At 37.6% G+C, this 18,290-nt stretch overlaps 1 protein-coding gene across 1 annotated transcript; it reads left to right on the top strand.

Annotated features, from left to right (window-relative positions):
* Window positions 1–1,273: 1,273 nt before the first annotated feature.
* On the top strand, window positions 1,274–9,599 carry LOC103256224 (tubulin polyglutamylase TTLL5-like). The gene is made up of 3 exons (XM_008054126.2): window positions 1,274–1,352; window positions 1,924–2,319; window positions 9,373–9,599. Exons 1-3 carry the CDS (start codon window positions 1,280–1,282, stop codon window positions 9,597–9,599), a joined length of 696 nt encoding a protein of 231 aa, XP_008052317.2. The 5' UTR covers window positions 1,274–1,279.
* Window positions 9,600–18,290: the final 8,691 nt, after the last annotated feature.

Genomic DNA, 18,290 nt, shown 5'->3' with positions numbered 1-18,290 from the left:
CGGTCTTGAACCTGTGGGCTCAGGCAATCCACTCACCTCGGCCTCCCAAAGCACTGGGATTACAGGCTGAGCCACCGAGCCCAGCCTGTCATAGTCTTTAACTTTATAAAGTCTGTTGTCTGGTAGATGAAGTTGGGTGAGTGAATACAAGAAGGTTGGGAAGGGAGGCTAAGGAAGTCTCGTAATGGGGTTAGGGTAGAAATAGTGTGCTGACCTGAGGGGGTGGGGCCTAGATGGGCATTCATGGAGTAGCTTCTCCCCTGGCAGTAATGGGGAAACAGTATGCCGTGTCAGTACTTTTGTACAGATAGGTCATTTGAAATTCTAGGGCTCATGTGTTAAGGACTGCCTTTCCATAAAACGATCTACACCTCTCTATACCCATTAAAAATAACTAAGAGTGGCAGTAGGAAGGCCTCAGTCAAGGAAATGATATTGTGACATTTGGTAGTGTAGCATCTGGACTAATTTCAAACATGAGCAAACAAATGTGGGACACTATTATCACTGCTGGTGGTGATGAACAGGAGAGATTCATATGTTCTTATCCTTTGAAAGATGATCTTAAAAATGTTTTAAGAAAGATGGCCTTTCTTAAATTTTTGTGTGAACCTAGTCCTTGACAAAAGTTTTAGAATATCTCACCTATATGATTAGCTGTGACTATTTTGCTTGAAAATTGTGTAGTGGAGAAAAACGACTGTATTAGAGTTGAAATTTATTGTAGTGATTTTATTATCGAATATACTGATCAGCCTATTTCAAATAATGCTAAAGAGTTTACGATACTGAGCCATTGTAGTATCCAGGTATTATTCTCAAAAAATAGTGGAACTGCTCTTTTTAACTCATGGTAGCTTCTCTGCTCCATATATGTTATTTCTTTTTGGCTCCAGTGGGTATCACCAATCAACTTGATCTCTTAGATCTCCAGTCTGAATTTCTGGTAGAAGTATCTGACTGCCTTTACTGACTATTTTTTCCAGTCATGTCCTAACTGGTTGACCGTCCATGGATGACTGCCTTGGGTTTAGATACCTTGCCCCAGTTCAGTTAGTTGGAGCTAGGTAGGGAATAACTGGGAATCATTTGACCGGTTGCTCACTTAATGGGCTGTGGGTGTGGCCATCGCTGAAAAGTATGGGGAAACATGCAGTGTTTCCCAGCTTTGGTTAGTAGTTGTGTTATATTTTTGGAAACAAAATTATGTATAGAGCAGCGGCCTTGCAATTGGTTAGAAAGCCTAAGCTCAGTATTTCTTCTTTCAGATCACCCTGAGATGGTGGAAGAAGTGAAAATAAAGCCGCCCAAACAGCAACAGGCAACAGAAATTCATTCTGATAAATTATCTCGTGAGTGATTTCAAACCTACCTAAATTTACTGCTCTTTGATAAATCCCTAAAAGAAGAAAATAGTTATCAGATAGTAAATATTTCTAAAGCATTGAACATTACCCCAAAGAAGTTATTCCTTTTTTCTTAGAATTTCCTCTTATCTATTGACAACCTATTTTCCTTCCAAATGATTTCTTTTCTTAAGTTTAGAAATTCTGAGCACTTTCTTTTTTCTTAGAGGCCTGAAAAGAAGGAGAGAAATTAGCTGTTGCTAATGGAAACTGTGTCTTGATGTCCTAACATTTGTGAAATATGCCTGCTCTGTTTTGTATAGGTAGTCCCTACTCCAGCTTGTAGAAAAGATTAAAAGTAAATTCCTATTTCAGTTGCTAGGTTGTCTCTGGTAGGCAAAAATTCATTAATAAGTTCATGATGAATACTCATTAAAATCTATTTTTCATGATTTCTGCTTTATACTAAGATTATTTTGATGTTTTAAAAATGTTTATGTTTTATAGAGATTGTATGTCCATTTTTCCTAACATGATCTGTTTTTTTTTTAATTTTGTTTTGTTTTTGTTTTAATAGGATTTACCACATCAGCAGAAAAAGAGGCTAAATTAGCCTATACCAATTCTTCCTCTACTCCTTTCTCTGTTCCTGCTACTCTTCTGCAGAAAATTCCCAACACCCATTTGCCATCTGCTGCAGCCTCTGACCTCTCCCAAGGGACTGGCCACCTTTCTGCTTTATATCAAATTCCTCCAGTTATCCCCACTGTGCCTCACCAGCCAACAGTGTTACTGAACACAGTCTCTGACAATGCTTCTCCCTCCATACATCCTGGAACACAGAACATACCAAGCCCTGCTGACCTGCCACGCTGTCGATCAGGCAGTTACACCATTGGCCCCTTTTCCTCTTTCCAAAGTGCTGCACACATCTATAGCCAGAAACTGTCTCGTCCCTCTTCAGCAAAGGCAGGTGAGTGAGTAAATGAGAGGCAGCCCACAACATCAGCTCCTCCCCAGCCCCCATAAGGAAAAATATCATCTCTTCTCTTTGCCTTTTTTTTTCTTGAATGATAAAGGGACACATGCTACATTGTTTTAATGTGACTGAGGAAAACTCTTGCATTTCGTCCAGCAACATGCATTCATTGATAACGAAATGAAACAGGACTTCTTTTAGGTACTGGAGATGAAGAGATGAATATGAGAAGGCTTCTGTTCACTGGGAACCTACAGTCTAGTCAGGAATTTTCCATCACAAACAACCATAGACCTAGGAGTGTGCTATATATATGCATTCTTTGTGATTCAAATGGTTATTCCTGACATTAGATAAAATAGTATTTTAAGTCAAGAATGACCTTGAATAAATAACCAAAGAATTCTTAAAACAGGGTTTCTCAGTTTAAATTAAGTAGACCCATATTATCAGTTGTTTCCCCCTCATTTTTAAAATGTAGCATTCTTAAGATATAATTCACATTCCATAAAATTCGCCCTTTTAAAAGTATACAAGTCGGTCGTTCTTAGTGTATTCACAGAGTTGTGCAACCAACACCACTATCTAATTTTAGAACATTTTCATCATATCCATAGAATTCTCGTGCCTATTAGCAGTCACTGTCTATTTCTTCCTTCTCCCAGCTTCTAGCAACCACTAATGTACTCTCTGTTTCTACAGATTTGTCTGTTCTGGACATTTTATAAAAGTGGAGTTATACAATAGGTGGTCTTCTGTGAATGGATTCTCTTACTTGGCATAATGTTTCTATCTGTGTTGTAGCATGTACTTTATTCTTTTTCATGGTTGAATAATAGTCCATTGTGTGGGTATACCACATTTTGTTTATGCATTAATCAGTTGATGGATTTGGATTGTTTCTAGTTTTTGGCTATACTCATTATACTACTGTGACCATTTGTATAAGTTTTATGTGGACATGTTTTTATTTCTCTTGAGTATATAGTTAAAGTAGAACTGGTGGATTACATGATAACTTTATATTTTCTCTTTTTGAGGAACTTCCAAACTATTTTCCAGTGTGGCTTCACCATTTTACTACTAGCAATATATGAAGGTTTCAGATTCTCCACATCTTGCCAACACTTACTAGTTGTCTTATCTTTTTTATTTTACCCATCCTAGTAGGTATGAAATTGTGTCTCTTTTTTATGGTTATGACTTGCATTTCCTTAATGGCTGATGATGTTGAACATCTTTTCATTTGCTTATTAGCTATTTGCATACCTTCTTTGGAAGAATGTCTATTCAGATTCTTTGCCCAATTTAAAATTGATATGTTTGCCTTTTGATTGTTGAGTGTAATTTTTATATAGTCTAGATAAAAGCCCTTGCCAAATACATGATTTAGAAATATTTCCTCCCAATCTGCTGGTTGTCTTTTCACTTTCTTGAAGCACAAACATTTTAAATTTTAACAAAGTTCAATTTATCTATTTTTTTATTGTCATTTGTGCTTTCGGTATAATATCTGGAGAACTTCTGCCTAACCCAAGGTCACAAAGATTTTCTCCTGTGTTTTTTCCTAAGAGTTTTAATAGTTTAGGCTCATACATTTAGATATTTTATCCATTTTTGAGTTAATTTTTGTGTATAGTGTGGCTTACATATGGATATTCAGTCATCACAACACCACTTGTTGAGAAGAATATTGTTTCCATAGGATTGTCTTAATGCTCTTGTCCAAAATCAATTGATTATAAATATGAAGGTATATGTCTGTCCTTATCACATAGTCTTGATTACTATAGCATTATAATAAGTTTTGAAATTACCAAGGATGATTTCTTCCAATTTTATATTCTTCTTTTTGATAGGAATTATTATCTGTAAATGAATTTGGGAAGTGACTCAATATCAGTCAAGTTTTTAAACACTTTAGTAGTAATAACCATGTTAAGTTGAGCTACAGCTAAGCCATATTTTGTAATTGCCAATCTATATTTCTTAATACTTGACTTCAAGTGAAATGGATATTGTTATATGCAGCTTGAATCAGAGGTATTAAGTGGTCTACTTTAATATGACATAAATATGAACAGATGCATATTTTAGTGTGCTAATTCTGGGTGATTATTGTTCTTGTAATTTAATTTTCTAAAATCAGTAATCGTAATAATAATAATAATAATGTTTTAGTTTGAACTTTTTCCCCTTATGTGAGAAATTCAATCAGATCAGCGTCTCCAATTACCCTGTGTTGTCATCAAAACTTTTTTCAAAATCTTCCCTTTTCGTCCTTTTCAAGAGTTGGATAGGGAACAGAAGAAGGTGGTCAGTTCAAAAATATTTCCTATTGCCTGTTGTGATTTCTTTTTTGACCCATGGATTACTATGTATTTTATTTTATTTTCAGATGATTGGGATTCTCTTATTTTTTGTAATTGGCTTTTAGCTTATTTCTACTGTGGTCAAAGAACACATTCTGAATGGCTTAAACAGTAGTTGACAACAATATATAGACAAAAATGTATAGTAGACAACAGTGGCTTATAAGTGATTGGAGTTAAATTTTTCTGTGGCTATTGAATCGTTTTACAATGGGATTGAAATATTATTTAGTTATAGACTTTTTAAAGTTAACTATACAGTACCAAATTTCAAAGGTTACCACTAAAAGAATAAAATATGTAAATTATAACCCTATGGAGAGAATAAAATGAATTGAATCCAAAAACACCCACAAGCATAGTATACAAGGAAGAAGCACAGAAAAAGAAAGGGAAATAGATGTTTAAGACATGGTAAATCAAGCTCAGGTATGTCAAGAATTGAAGAAACATAAGTATATTGAACATAAATTATTAGAAGATTGTCAGGCTGAAATTTTAAAAAATCCAACTGTGTACTGTGTATCAGAGGCACATCTAAGGATGAGGACTCAGAATGGTAGAATGTAAAAGGATAGAGAAAGAAATACTAGGGAATTACCAACTAGAAGAAAGTTGTTGTGGTTACAGTAATATATGCTAAAATAGACTTTAAGATACAAAGCTTTCTTACAGATAAAGAGTGAGTAACTGCATAATGACAAAAGGTTCAGTTCACTCAAAAGATAAAACATTTCTCTTTTTTTTTTTGGAGCTGGAGTCTCACTCTATTGCCCAGACTGGAGTGCGGTTGCTGCTCCCGCCCATTGCAGCCTCGACCTACTGGGCTCCGGTGATTCTTCTACCTCAGCCTTCCAAGTAGCTGGAACTACAGGTGTGCGCTATCACACCTGGCTAATTTTTTTATTTATTGTAGAGATGAGGTCTCACCAAGTTGCCCAGGCGGGTCTCGAACCCACAGGCTCAGGCAATTCACTCACCTCAGCCTCCCAAGGTGCGAGATTACAGGCTGAGCCACTGAGCCCGGCTAAGATAAAACATTTCTAAAAGTGTCTACACCTAATTAAATAGCCACCAAATGTGTAACACAAAAATTGAAACAACCACATGAAGAATCTATAAATCTGCTGTCTCTCCACGTATTTCTATTAATTATTAATACATTAAACAGATTTTTTTAAACTCAGAAAAGGCCAAGAGGATTTTAACAAAATGATAAGTTTGTCCATTGATTATATGTAGGACTATACACCCAACAATTGGAGAAAATACCTTCTTGAGCACACATGATATAGTTATAAAAGTAAATCATATGTTATAAGAGAAGAAATTTCAAAGATTTGGCATCATGCAGCCACATTTTTTGTCCACAGTGCGATTAAGTTGAAAGTCAATAACAAAAAGACAAATAACAAATCCTCATGTATTTCAAAGTTTAAAAGACTTAAAGAAGAAATCCTAATGGAAATGTATTACAAAGTAGTAGAATAATAATAAAAAATACTGCACATCCAGATATATGGAGAACAATGAAGGACAGTATTTGGAGTGAAATTTACTGTCTTAACTACTTATAGCTGGGCACAGTGGCATGCAGCTATAGTCCCAACTATTTAGGAGTCAAGGAGGAAAGATGGCTTGGGCCCAGGAATTTGAGGCCAGCCTGAGAACCATAGGAAGACCCTGTCTATAAAAATAAACATAAGTCAATGAATACTTTGAAAGATTTGAAATATATTTGAAAACACAGACTGAAAATTAATATTCTAAATCTGACTTTAGACATTATAAAACACCACTATCATGAATCTGTAGAAGAAAAAAAGAAAGAGCAGAGATCACAGAATTAGAAAATAAAGTATAGTAGAGGATATTAAAACCAAAAGTGCTTCTTTGAAAAGTCTAATTAGGTGGACAAACCTGTGGTGAAGACCGGGCAAGAAAAAAGAGAAGACATAAATAAATAATGTAAGGAATGGAAAAGCAGGGATAAAAAACACAAATATGGCTGGGCTCGGTAGCTCAGCCTATAATCCCAGCACTTTGGGAGGCCGAGGTGAGTGAACTGCCTGAGCCCACGTGTTCGAGACCAGCCTGGGCAACTTGGTGAGACCTCATCTCTACAATAAATAAAAAATTAGCTGGGCATGGTAGTGCGTAACTGTCGTTCCGGCTACTTGGAAGGCTGGGGTGGAAGGATTGCCAGAGCCCAGCCGGTCGATGCTAGGGTGGCCATGAGCCTGCCAGTGCACTCTAGCCTGGGCTATGGAGTGACACTCCAACTCAAAAAAAAAAAAGAAAGAAAAAGAAAAACACAAATATGCCAAAAATGACAAATATTATAATACTATTAACTTAATACTGAAAACTTACTCAAAATGAAAAAATTCCTACAAAGTTTGACTTGTGTAAAATTGACTCAAGAAGATAAAGAAAGTCTGAATAGTCCCATAAATATCAAAATAACTGACACAGTAGTTAAAAATCTTCTCTTAAAACACAAGGCTCAGATAATTTAATGGGTAAGTTCTAACAATTTTTCAATAGGTCAATAATTCCAGTATTTTAAAAAAAACTTCTGGAGTGTGGAAAAAAGAACATTACTCAACTTATTTTGTGTATCTAGTTTCATCTTGTTATTAATAAAACCAGTGAAGGACAGTACTAAGAAAATTACAAACCTGACTTCATTTTGAACCCAAGTGCAAAAATAGCAAGTTTATTCAAGGAATGTAGGAGGTTAGAAAACATTAGAAAACCTGTAAGTGTCCAGCTCCTTATTAAGACCATATAAAAGTATGATAATTAAGACTGTGATATTGACAAAGATACAGCCAAACTGACCAGTGGAACAGAATAGAAAGTTAGAAACAATCATACAGATAGATATGTTTTGATATATGATGGAGATAGCATTATAGATCAGTGGAAAAGGAGGACTTTCCCATTAAATGGTTCTTAAGTAATTGGTTATCTAAACAGGAAAAAAGAGAATTAGATCCCTGCCTTACACCGTACATAAATCCAATTTCAGATGTAAAACTTCCAGAATAAAACAAAGAAGATTATCTTTAAGATCTTACAGTACGAAGCAAAAGTAAAAACAAAAGCACAGTTCCTGTAAGTCAATAACAAAAGGGAATCCCAGTATAAAAATGATATCAGAAAAGAGATAACATGCCCAACAGCATTATTAATCAGGTGAAGGTAAATGAAGTCTACAATGATACTCTTAGAAAGGGAAGAATTAAGATTTTTGGCAGTCCTAAGTGTTAAGGAATGGGTCAGCAGGACCTTTTTTTTTGTCTGTTGATAAAGTGTACAAAATGCTACTTTAGTATTATCGCATAAATTTGAAAATTCACATCCCCTGTGACCCTACAGTTGTACTCCTAGGCATCTTCACAATAGGAATTCTTCCTCATATGCACCAGCAGATGTATGCAAGAGTGTTTATGTCTGCACTGTTTATAATAGCAATAAGCTTGAAGTAACCACAATATCCATTGCTGAGGGAATAGGAAAATAAGCTGTGGTGTATTTACAAAATGGAATGCAAGACAGAAAACAAGATGAATTAATTTCAGCTATACTTAGTTAGGATGAACCTTGGAAGTGTGGTGTCGAATAACAAAAGCAAGTCCCAGGAAGCTTTGGCAGTAGGATACCATTTTTGTAGAGCTCAAAAACAAGCAAAATTATCTAGTATTTAGTTTATACATGCATACACACAAACATGAGCAAAGAGGATGAATGACATGGGGACACTAGGGATAGGAGGAGCAAACACATAAGTTAATGCATGTCATTGGTTGTGGAGTGTCGGGCTGGGTGTTAAGTTCATAGGTGTTCATTATACTTGAACTATATATGTTTTGTATGTACCAAATATAGTAAACATGAAACAGTTAGATTTTAAAAATCTATTGTGTATGCAGAATGATCATGGTTACATTGACATTAATAAGAGGACAGAAAAGATACACATTATAGCATTTCTACTTTTCTGGGTCTTAAATTTTTTTTCAAAGAGCTGTGTGATTTTTCTAATCAGAAAATATATGGGCCTTGATTTTATATTAAATAACTTCTTTTTGCCAGAATTTCAATGCTCAGGGTAATAGAACTCTCTGCTATTACAGTTGTAAGAAGAAAATTTAAATCTGAAAGGAAAATTAATCATTAGAAAATATAAGACTATTGCTGTTTTTCTCAGTACACTCAATTTTGCTTTTATACCTGTTTCCCTTTTGAGCTTTGTAAGTATTGTGAATGGTTTGACAGTGATTCAACTGACTGTTGACAAGAACAGTCACATAACAAGAAAAACAAGAATTAAATAATAAGTTCAAAAGATATATTTTTTATTCATTAAGATTAATGAATTCTAGGGTTGGTTGTTCCCGACTACATATGATGAAAATTCTTTTTTGTGAAACTTTCAGAGTAAGCAAAAGTAAATTAATAGTAGTTCATATGACCGTTTGGCAATAGGAAGACTTTCTCAGGTCCAGTAAGGATTTATTTTTTTGTGTGTGGCTGTTTGAAGATAGTTTATTGCTCCTGATGCTATTAAAGATCCGTAAGACTCAGTAAAGTATCTGTTGACCTGAGATTTCTCTGTCATCATCCTGATTTTTTTCAGGGCTTGAGTGAAAACTTTTCTCCTTTTTAGCAGGTTCATACCATCCAAACAAGCATCATTCAGGACTAGCCAAAACACAAAAGGAGGGAGAAGATAGTTCTCTGTACAGCAAGCGGTACAGCCAAAGTATGGTTACAGCAGAACTCCAGCGGCTAGCTGAGAAGCAGGCAGCAAGGCAGTATTCTCCATCCAGCCACATCAATCTCCTCACGCAGCAGGTATGGACATCCGGGGGGCCAAAGAGGATCCAAGGATAGGATTAATGACAAGGTGCTCTGTCCTCTGTTTTTACTAGTCCCATACACTGGTGCCTCTTGAATGAACATTGGGTGGTTTCGAGCTAAAGAACCAAGGTATTCCTCTTCAGTTTTAAAGAAAATGATTTTCTGTTATAGGAATTATGAAGTTAATTCTGCTACTGGCTATGATGTACTTATGTTGGACATATATGAGCATTTATCTGTAAATATAATTTTAAAGGATCTTTAAAAATAACTTCTTTCTTTAGTAAAAATGTCCAGTGAGTTCTAATGTTATAAATGCTTTCACCAGAATCTTATAGCATTACCTTTAAGTTTTTTGTCTTGTTTTGTTTCTGTATTGCTTTTCATTTCATGATCTCAGGATGTTTTATGGGTAACTAATGTAATATTTTATTATACCCTTATCCAGTATGTATCATTGTCCTCATTTTACATGTGGGGGAAATTGAGACTGAAAGTGATGTGATCAAGGTCATTCAGCAAGCTGGATGAATCGAATTGGTTAACAGGATATTGGCTTTATGCTATACATATATTAACAAGCTAACGTAAGATGACACTTTCAGGAGCTTTGTGGATTCCCTTTGTCCTTCTTGCCACCTATCCCTGTGGTGTTTAATTGAAGGAGAAGCCATATCTCTTCCTTAATGCTGAATGGTATCAAAGTCTTCCAAAGGAATTATTATAACTTAACTCCATAGTTCCATTTTGCTCTGTTGTGTCAGGTTCTGTAGTTGGTGGTTACTCTGTAATGATAATCGAGTCTAGACAAAAGTGAAGCTGAAAATTACTTTAAGTACATGCTAAAAGTAGGCAACATACTGCTCTCTGGTGGTATCCTACTTTCCTGTGAAAAATGTAGGACCAGAACTAAAGGTAAACCTCTGTGCACTTAGCTGTATGTCCTTCAGCTTCATCCCAGTTTGTGAGGCAATGATTATTTTCTTTTTCAAATCCCTAGTAGTTTGAAGGGAGTAGATAAAGAGGTATAAAATATGAAAGAGGAAGCAAGGAATTTTACAAGGGCAGTGTTGAGTCTTAAAGGGAGTTAGTTAGATTTTAGCAATAGAGCGTTGGGAAAAGGGAATCGAATATCATGGTCATGGTAGGACAGGAAAGAATTTTAAAGTGTGAAGTGGCTATGAAACAAGGTAGAGGCCAGTAATCTGCTACACTTTTGTCTTTGAGTCACTGACTAGAATATATGTTTCCAATTTATAAATGGACAGCTAGAAGCACCAAGACATCAACAAGAGATCTAATGATTGCAGTAAAAAAATAGCCAATTTTAGGGCTTAACCTACTTTCCACTCCTGTCATTTGCTATACTGAAAAGCCTACAAAATGAGAAGATGATGCTCGTATAGGAATGAATCCAAGGTGAACGTATCCTAACTGGGCAGCCATGCCCCTTCAGTCCAACTTCCCATCTATAAAAGAACTTCAGTGCCAGTGAACTAAAGTCTGTCAGACTCCTATTCATAGGGATCTGAACTAGCCATTAGATGTCAGCCTTAACTTTTAGAGTCTCGGTAATAAGGTGGTTAGTGCTTGGTACAGTACTGAGAGAGGTGCTGTTGCATGTAATAAGCAGGGTGGAGTAGTGGGAAAAGAGCCAGAATAGCCATTCAGAGACTTGTGCTCTTCTGCCACTGACTCGCTGTGTGATCTTGGACAATTCGATCAAGGTCTCTCAACTTCAGGCTCTTCATTGGTTAATGGGGAAAATACAACAGGGTCGTGAGGATAGTATGCATAACTTGTATTTGTGCCATATATTCGGAAAATACTGTTATTTCAGCCATAAAGACTTTCAAAATAGTTTCTCATTTGATTTGAGAAAAGTAAGTTTTTAGGTTAAATGTACTTTGTTATTGAAAAGCTAGGTTGTATATTATTCAGCCCCTTCCCTTGAAAGAAAATAATCCTTTAATTTGAAATTTGGAAAATTCTATCATTTATTGGTTTTTTTCCAGTTAATAACTAATAACATGTTATAATGGTTTAATTCAGGCTCTGGTACTTTTGTTTACTAACAGTTTCCTTTTTCTCTAGCTGTGTTTGAAAGAAAGTTGCTTTAGTTTCCTACTAACTGAGGCAAGTGGCACAAGGTCTGTGACTGTCTAGAGAGGTGGCTTCCCTCAGAAAGTGGTGGGTGCACTGCTCTTCCCTTGGGACTTGGGCTTGTGCACTTACACTTGACTGTCATCAGAAGAAACTTTGTGTCTAGTAATCACCTTAAATGCTTTTGATTTCCTCTTACCTATGATTAGTTCCTTATTTTCAATTCGTATTTTCTGTTTGTGCTTTTTTTTTTTCTTTTTCTGATGGATTTAATGAATATTTTCTCCCCTGCTCCCTTGTAATAAGATTAATTCTAGATGTATTTATTCGTTCTGTTATTTTATTATTTTCTAATTCATTATTTTCTTGTTTTTATCTTTACTACTTCCCTCTATCTGCCTTCTTTAGCTTTATTTTGATTTTTCTACCCAATTTCTTAAGTTAGGTGTTTAATTTATTTTCATTCATTCTTGTTTTTTACTGTATTTAAAGCTAGGAATTTGTCTCTGAGCATTGCTTTAAGTATATCCCATAAATGTATATACCTTTAATTGCTGTTCTAGGCAAGGACTTCCTACTAAATAAAAAAGTTAATTTTAAATTATTTGTGTTATTTTGGAAGATGAGCATAGAAAACTGAAATCACTAGATATTTCTGAAAAATCATTTTATTTTTCCTATAATTTCAACTACTTAGCCTATTAAAGCTTTAAATAGCATTTGCACAACTTTTGACTCCATTTTATTTTGTTTATTATGTTTATTTATGTGTGTGTTTAAAAACATTTTACTAGGTTCTTAAGAGTGTTCCAGGCTTTGGTACTGAGCCATGGGGATGATATAAGACATAGTCTTCAGCATGAAATAATTTATCTTATCAAGTTGACAGCTGCATAAACAGATGATAATAATAGCACAGAATATACAACAGAGATATTCTTAGGGAATAACTACCACTGAAAGGGACCCGTAGGCCAGCTTGTGGGTTGCAGTGGGAAACACACCAACACAGCCTTCTTGGAAGAGATTATACCTAAACTAAATCTTAAAGTAGGCAGGAGGTAGAAGGAGGTAGGAGTAGCTTCCAGAATAAAAACCAACTGTGTCATGAGGGGAAAGAACGGGCTGTGTATGATGTTTTAGAATGGGGTATTGGCAGAGGGTAGCTAGTACTGAAGTGGCCCAGAAGGCAAGGGCTGGTTTAGGAAGGGCTTGAATGTCCAATGAAGGAACTTATCCTTCCTCTTAGAGGGGATGGGGAGCCCTGACACAGCTGCTTTGCCTTTTAGCTGCATCACTCAGGCAGCTGGGAGGAGGGTGGATCTGAGGACGAGGCAGAGTCATCCCTTCTTCCTCCCTGCTCGCTGATGAAGAGACTGAGGAACAGTGAACTAGGCCAAGGTAAAGAAGCAAAGTGCTCTGGCAACCCCAAAATTTGATAATAAGACTTTGAGGGACCCAGAGTTTACATTAAAGGTTAGACTCTTAAGGAATTTATAGGCTAAAAATAGAACCTCATTTACCTGGCAAGTTACTGCTTCTGCCATGACTTAGCTTAGTTTACAGCCTAGAACACATAAGGTTATCCAACATTCCCTGCCATTTGAGCAGTGGCCACTAGAAACTGTGCAAGGGTGGCACTTGAAAACAAAGGGATATATGTTCTCAACCTGGAACTATTCAACAAATACCTTACAAATCTGAGCACGTGAGAGGCTGGTTGTCTTTCAGGGATGGGATCTTTTGGAAATGGGTGTGTATGTCCCTGAAAGCAGGGTTTTCTAGAAGCAACTTGCATCTAAATTGGGGGTAGGGGATGTTGTATGTCCTTGAAAGCAGGGTTTTCTAGAAGCACCTTGCACCTGAGGAGGAGTTGGGGGAGTGGTGTGGTGGCCAGTAGGGTGCTAGGGTAGAGCTTCAGTGTGAGGTCTCACTATCTCGGCCTCGCTCAGTGCTGGCAGGGAGTGTGGCACTCCAAGCAGATGGAGCCCTTTGTGGTTCTTGCCACAAGTGAACAGAAGAATGTGGCGAATTCGCCCAGCTTTGTGGTGAGGAGTGAGAGGCAGGGAGCATGGCTACTCCATGCTTGCACGTGTGAGATTTCAGGACCCAGCTATCATTAGGAGCAACTCCAGCTCTTCCAGGCTGGGAGTTTAATCAAAGGGATAACAGCAGACCACCCAGGCAGGGTCTCCATGTGAGCGAATGTGCTGTGTCAGTCTCTGCTCCCGGCCAGCCCGTGCCCGGGATGTGGCCAGGCCTCCTGGAAATGTGCTGACAGGCACAGCATGGGGAGGAGACATTTTGCTCTTCACATTTTTCACTTAGACGAGTGGAGAAGAAAATCATTCGATTTCTTTCCTTTTTTTGCTCCGCACCCTGAGACTTGGCCGCCTAGTCCTAGAGGACATATGCGGAAGTCAGAATGTTTGGTTCGCAGCAGTTACCCTCTCTATACAAAAGACTCCTTATCATTTCATCTGTTTCAGTAGCTACCATTGTAAAGGTCCACAGTGAACCTTGAGTGAATCTCAGTTTCAGAAATTCCAGGTTGAAGGTGGAATGAAGAAAGACGAAGCTAAATCTCGAGGATTGAGGTAGATGGTGCCCAATTTGTCATGCACTTCAGCATTAGGGGCTGGAAACTTTCTTCTTCCTCCTTAGCTTACCTGGACACATTTGAACAGCTGTACCTTTGTGCTCGGATTGTGTGGTGGTTTGCTAACTCCAGTTCCTTTGGTTCCATGAGGGGGAACCCCAAAAAACCTGGAATTTATACAAAATTGTGTATTTATCCTTACATGTTTATGTTTCAGTCACCTTCAAAGTATACCTCATTTGATGCAGTACACCTATCAAGACACTTTTTTCACTGCTCAAAACAGTTTTTGATCTTGTCCATTTTGATACCTTTTCGTGCTTCTGCTGTTTTTTGTTTCACCTCTTCAACATCAGCAAAACGTTTGCTTTTGAGGACTTTTTTCAAGGTGCTTGGGGTGAGATTGGGTGAATAGGGAGGGTGGGACATGGGGGTCATGCCGATTTTGGTCCAAAACTGCTGAACACTCAATGACATGTGGACAGGTGTGCTTGTAAATCACCCATCATGAAATGGGCAAATGCATTGAAAGAATCTCAAAAAAAAAAAGAAAAAAATTAACTAAAGCTGAACTCAGCCTCTCACACTTTAGCTGGTACAATGATGCCGATGAGTTCCTAGAACACATACCTAGTGGGGAATCCTATACTATAAGGGACATACCCTCCAAAAGGTATTTCTGTTTTGGAGGGGTTTTCCCTCTTACATTCGTTCTTGGTAGAAAATTTGTTCTTCTTTGTACCATATTACTCTTTCCCATTTCTAGAAACAAGAAAGGGTAAATAGAAAAAGCATAAACTCTTGAGTTAATGAGACTTTGGACAAAGTGCTTAACTTCCCTGTGCCTTGGTTTCTTTGTCTGTAAAATGGGCTAATTTTGGTACTAAGATGAATTCTCTTCCTGGCTCCTTGTGCCTCTCTGTTTTAGGAGTTATCTAGTTCCAATGTGTCCTTTGAAATTCCCTGGCTCTTCTCTGTTTCTTGAGACTTTAAACTCTCATTTTCTTTCGTTCCTGGCCTAATGCATGTTCTCTTGTTCTAAAATAGACTTTTTTTTCCTCTGCTGGCCCCTCAAGTTCTTGTCTTCCTTGTACTGCCAAACTTCTTTTAAAATGACATACTCTTGTTGTTCCTACTCTCCTTCCCCCCCATACTTGCTCTTGCAGTCTGACATGATATCTTACCATTTGCCCATCTCTCTTGCAAAGGCCACTGATTACCTTGGAATTGCCAGCAGTCACCATTTCTTACTCTTTCAGCATGTGACACTTTTATTGACCACTTCCTACCTGAAAATTTCCCTAACTTCTCTGACCCTTCATTGATTCCTCTGAGAGCTCATTCTTCCTTCTTCTTCTCCCTGAAACTGATTCAATTTTGCACATTTTTTTAAAAGGTCCTGGCATACAGATCTCTAGTGTGTAAAACTGACTATAGTCACTCTGGTTGAAGGAGATGGAATGTGCCCTGGGTATCAGCCTTCCCTACTCTTGGGAATCCTCCAGCATTCCTCTGAATTCCAGGCTGCAATCCTCAGAACTGTGTTTTCTCCCTATAGTTTCTGGGGTAAATTTTCTTTTCCCATAGCTTCATCTGGAACTTCTTTGTGAATTTCTCCAAATATATATCTTTAGTGTGAACCTCGTTACTGAGTGTGAGGGTCAAATTTCCAACTGCTTGCTAGACATTTCCACTTAACTATATTGCCTGTTGTCCAGCGTTCACAGTACTTGATATATTTTGAACATAATTTGAAAATATTCAAGCAAATATGCAGTATATCTAAAACCCACTTGTTTGCCTCCTTGTCTTCGTGGTATCGTTGGCATTGCAATTTAGACTTATGGGAATATAGCCTGTGCTTTAGCAGAGCCTTGCTTCCATCTTCTCACCTGTATCCAGGTGCTGCCAGGACTCCTCAGTGTCTTAATACAGATTTTCTCTGTTTCATTTTTCCATCTGCTCTCCTGCTTACAGTCTTCATGGTCTCTCAATGACCTCAGTGAACTGGACAGCTTTGGTGACTTCTTCTGGTTTCCTGGGCAGTCCTCTCCTGTTCACCCTAGTCTTTGCTCAAGGATGCTTTTTACATCATGAGTCTGATCATGGTACCCCTGCACTTAAGAGTTTCTAGGTTGCTTCCTGTTGTCTGTAATGTGAAGCCCAAGCTATTAATGGTGATGAAAAGTCTTTAGTTAGTCTCTGGCTCCAGGACATTCTGTGGCCTGTCTGCCTCCCATCACTCATGCTTCTGGTTCATTTCCCCAGAATCTCTGTTGTCCCATGCCTTATGCTGTCTTCTCATGGGAAGCGTTCTCTAGTCACCTTTTCTAACCTGTACATCCCTCCAGGCTCAGCATAGATACCACTTTGCTCATATGCATGCCATTTCACTCCTCACCCATGTGCCGAGATAACTGTCTCCTTTAATTGACAGTGAACTCCTTAAGGACAGTGTCCTTTGCTGCCTCAGAACCCGACTCATGCGTAATGCTCCATAAATGTGCTGATTCTACAGGACTGTAAGGCACTTGACTGAGAACGGAACCATGTCCATGTTTTCACCAATTTTTTTCCCAACTGGGTATAAAGTATGCACTCAGTGCATATTTTTTGAATAAATAAGTGACTGAAGAAACCCCTGCAGGCTTAGCCAGAAGTCATCCTTCTGTTCTCTATGATCTTCAGCCCTTCATGAGTCTCTGTAACAGATATGTTATAATTATTTTGCATCTCTTCTTTGCTATTTTGCCCTAAACTATGTGATGGCAGTTCTCTCTAATCTATCACCTAGCTCAGGACCTTGCACTTGGTAGCCATCATCACATGCTTGTCAAATTGAAAAGAATTTTTCTCCTGCGTTGTATAGGTTTTTATTTTCCTTTAAAACTATTGCTTTTCCATTTTCTTCATTGATGATACTATGCCTGCCCTTCTGATAAAGCAGTTGAATCATTCAGATGCTTACTTTGTCCTAGCCACTGTGCTCAGGACTTTCTATGCATTATCTCTTTAACCCTATGAGGTAGCTACTTATTTATCCTTGATAAATAAATCTTTTTTTTTTAACCTATGAAGATGAAGAAATAGAAGTTGGTAGTATAAGTGATTCTGCTAAGGCCACGCAAATGACAAGTAACTGTGCCAGGACTCAGCCCAGGTCTGTCTGACCCCATGATCTTTACCTCGGTGTTTTTCTGTCATTTTGTGTCTGAATCAGGACATAAACCTTTCATCCGACTAACATGACTGAACTTAACACTGTGAGCCTGTTGTTCCATGACTGCTGCAGTGTTGTAGCCAAGCCTGTACTTGAACCAGCACAGAGAACAGGACTTGAGCTTCTTCTCTGTTTTCATGATAGGAAATGCTTTTTCACCCCTCGAAACAGGTTGAAAAACATGTGACTCTGTCTAGATCATCTAGATTGTCTAGATTATTGAGCAAACCCCCCACCAAGTTACTTTATGGTGTAGTCAGCTACTTCTTTAAGCAGGCAAAATCCAACTGTTAATCACCAGAGATGCACTAAGAGTTGATATTCTTGTCATGGCAGCATGACAGCCACGAGTGCACAAAAACTAAATGCATGAATGGAAACGCTCTGAAGAGATTTAACCATTTTGTCAAGTTTCCCAGGAGTGTATCTGGCAAATCTTATTCTGGAATTCTGTCTAGATTTTAGAGCACTAAATATCTATATGCATGTGTATATTATGTAGATGATGAAGTTTAACAGAGGGGGAAAATATGCCAAGGGAATTCAGTGCTGTTGTGTTGCAACTGCAGAGATTTTCTGCCTTTCCTGACCCCTTTTAAAATATCGTTAACATTGTGACCCTTACCTCCTGGTGATTGGGGAGTGTAACTTTCTTGGGGTTCACTTTATCAGCATTCAGGAATACAAAAAAGGATTTGAAACTCAAAACATGTATATATTGGTTGTTGGGACTGGCAGTTTAATAAATGCTCGTATGTAGTGCCCTTGCAGGAGTGTTCAAAATGTAGCTGTTTAAGGTTGT

The sequence above is a fragment of the Carlito syrichta genome, unplaced genomic scaffold (assembly GCF_000164805.1).
Source record: "Carlito syrichta isolate Samal-C Ts95f unplaced genomic scaffold, Tarsius_syrichta-2.0.1 Scaffold289105, whole genome shotgun sequence".
NCBI lineage: Eukaryota > Metazoa > Chordata > Mammalia > Primates > Tarsiidae > Carlito > Carlito syrichta.
This window is presented reverse-complemented; position numbering and strand designations above follow the sequence as displayed.

Excerpts from the sequence above, each read along its gene's own strand:
- LOC103256224 (XM_008054126.2), top strand. The coding sequence starts at position 1,280 with ATGGTGGAAGAAGTGAAAATAAAGCCGCCCAAACAGCAACAGGCAACA. Across the intron at positions 1,353-1,923 it reads TCATTCTGATAAATTATCTC|GATTTACCACATCAGCAGAA; the intron begins GTGAGTGATTTC and ends TTGTTTTAATAG. Across the intron at positions 2,320-9,372 it reads TCCCTCTTCAGCAAAGGCAG|CAGGTTCATACCATCCAAAC; the intron begins GTGAGTGAGTAA and ends TCTCCTTTTTAG.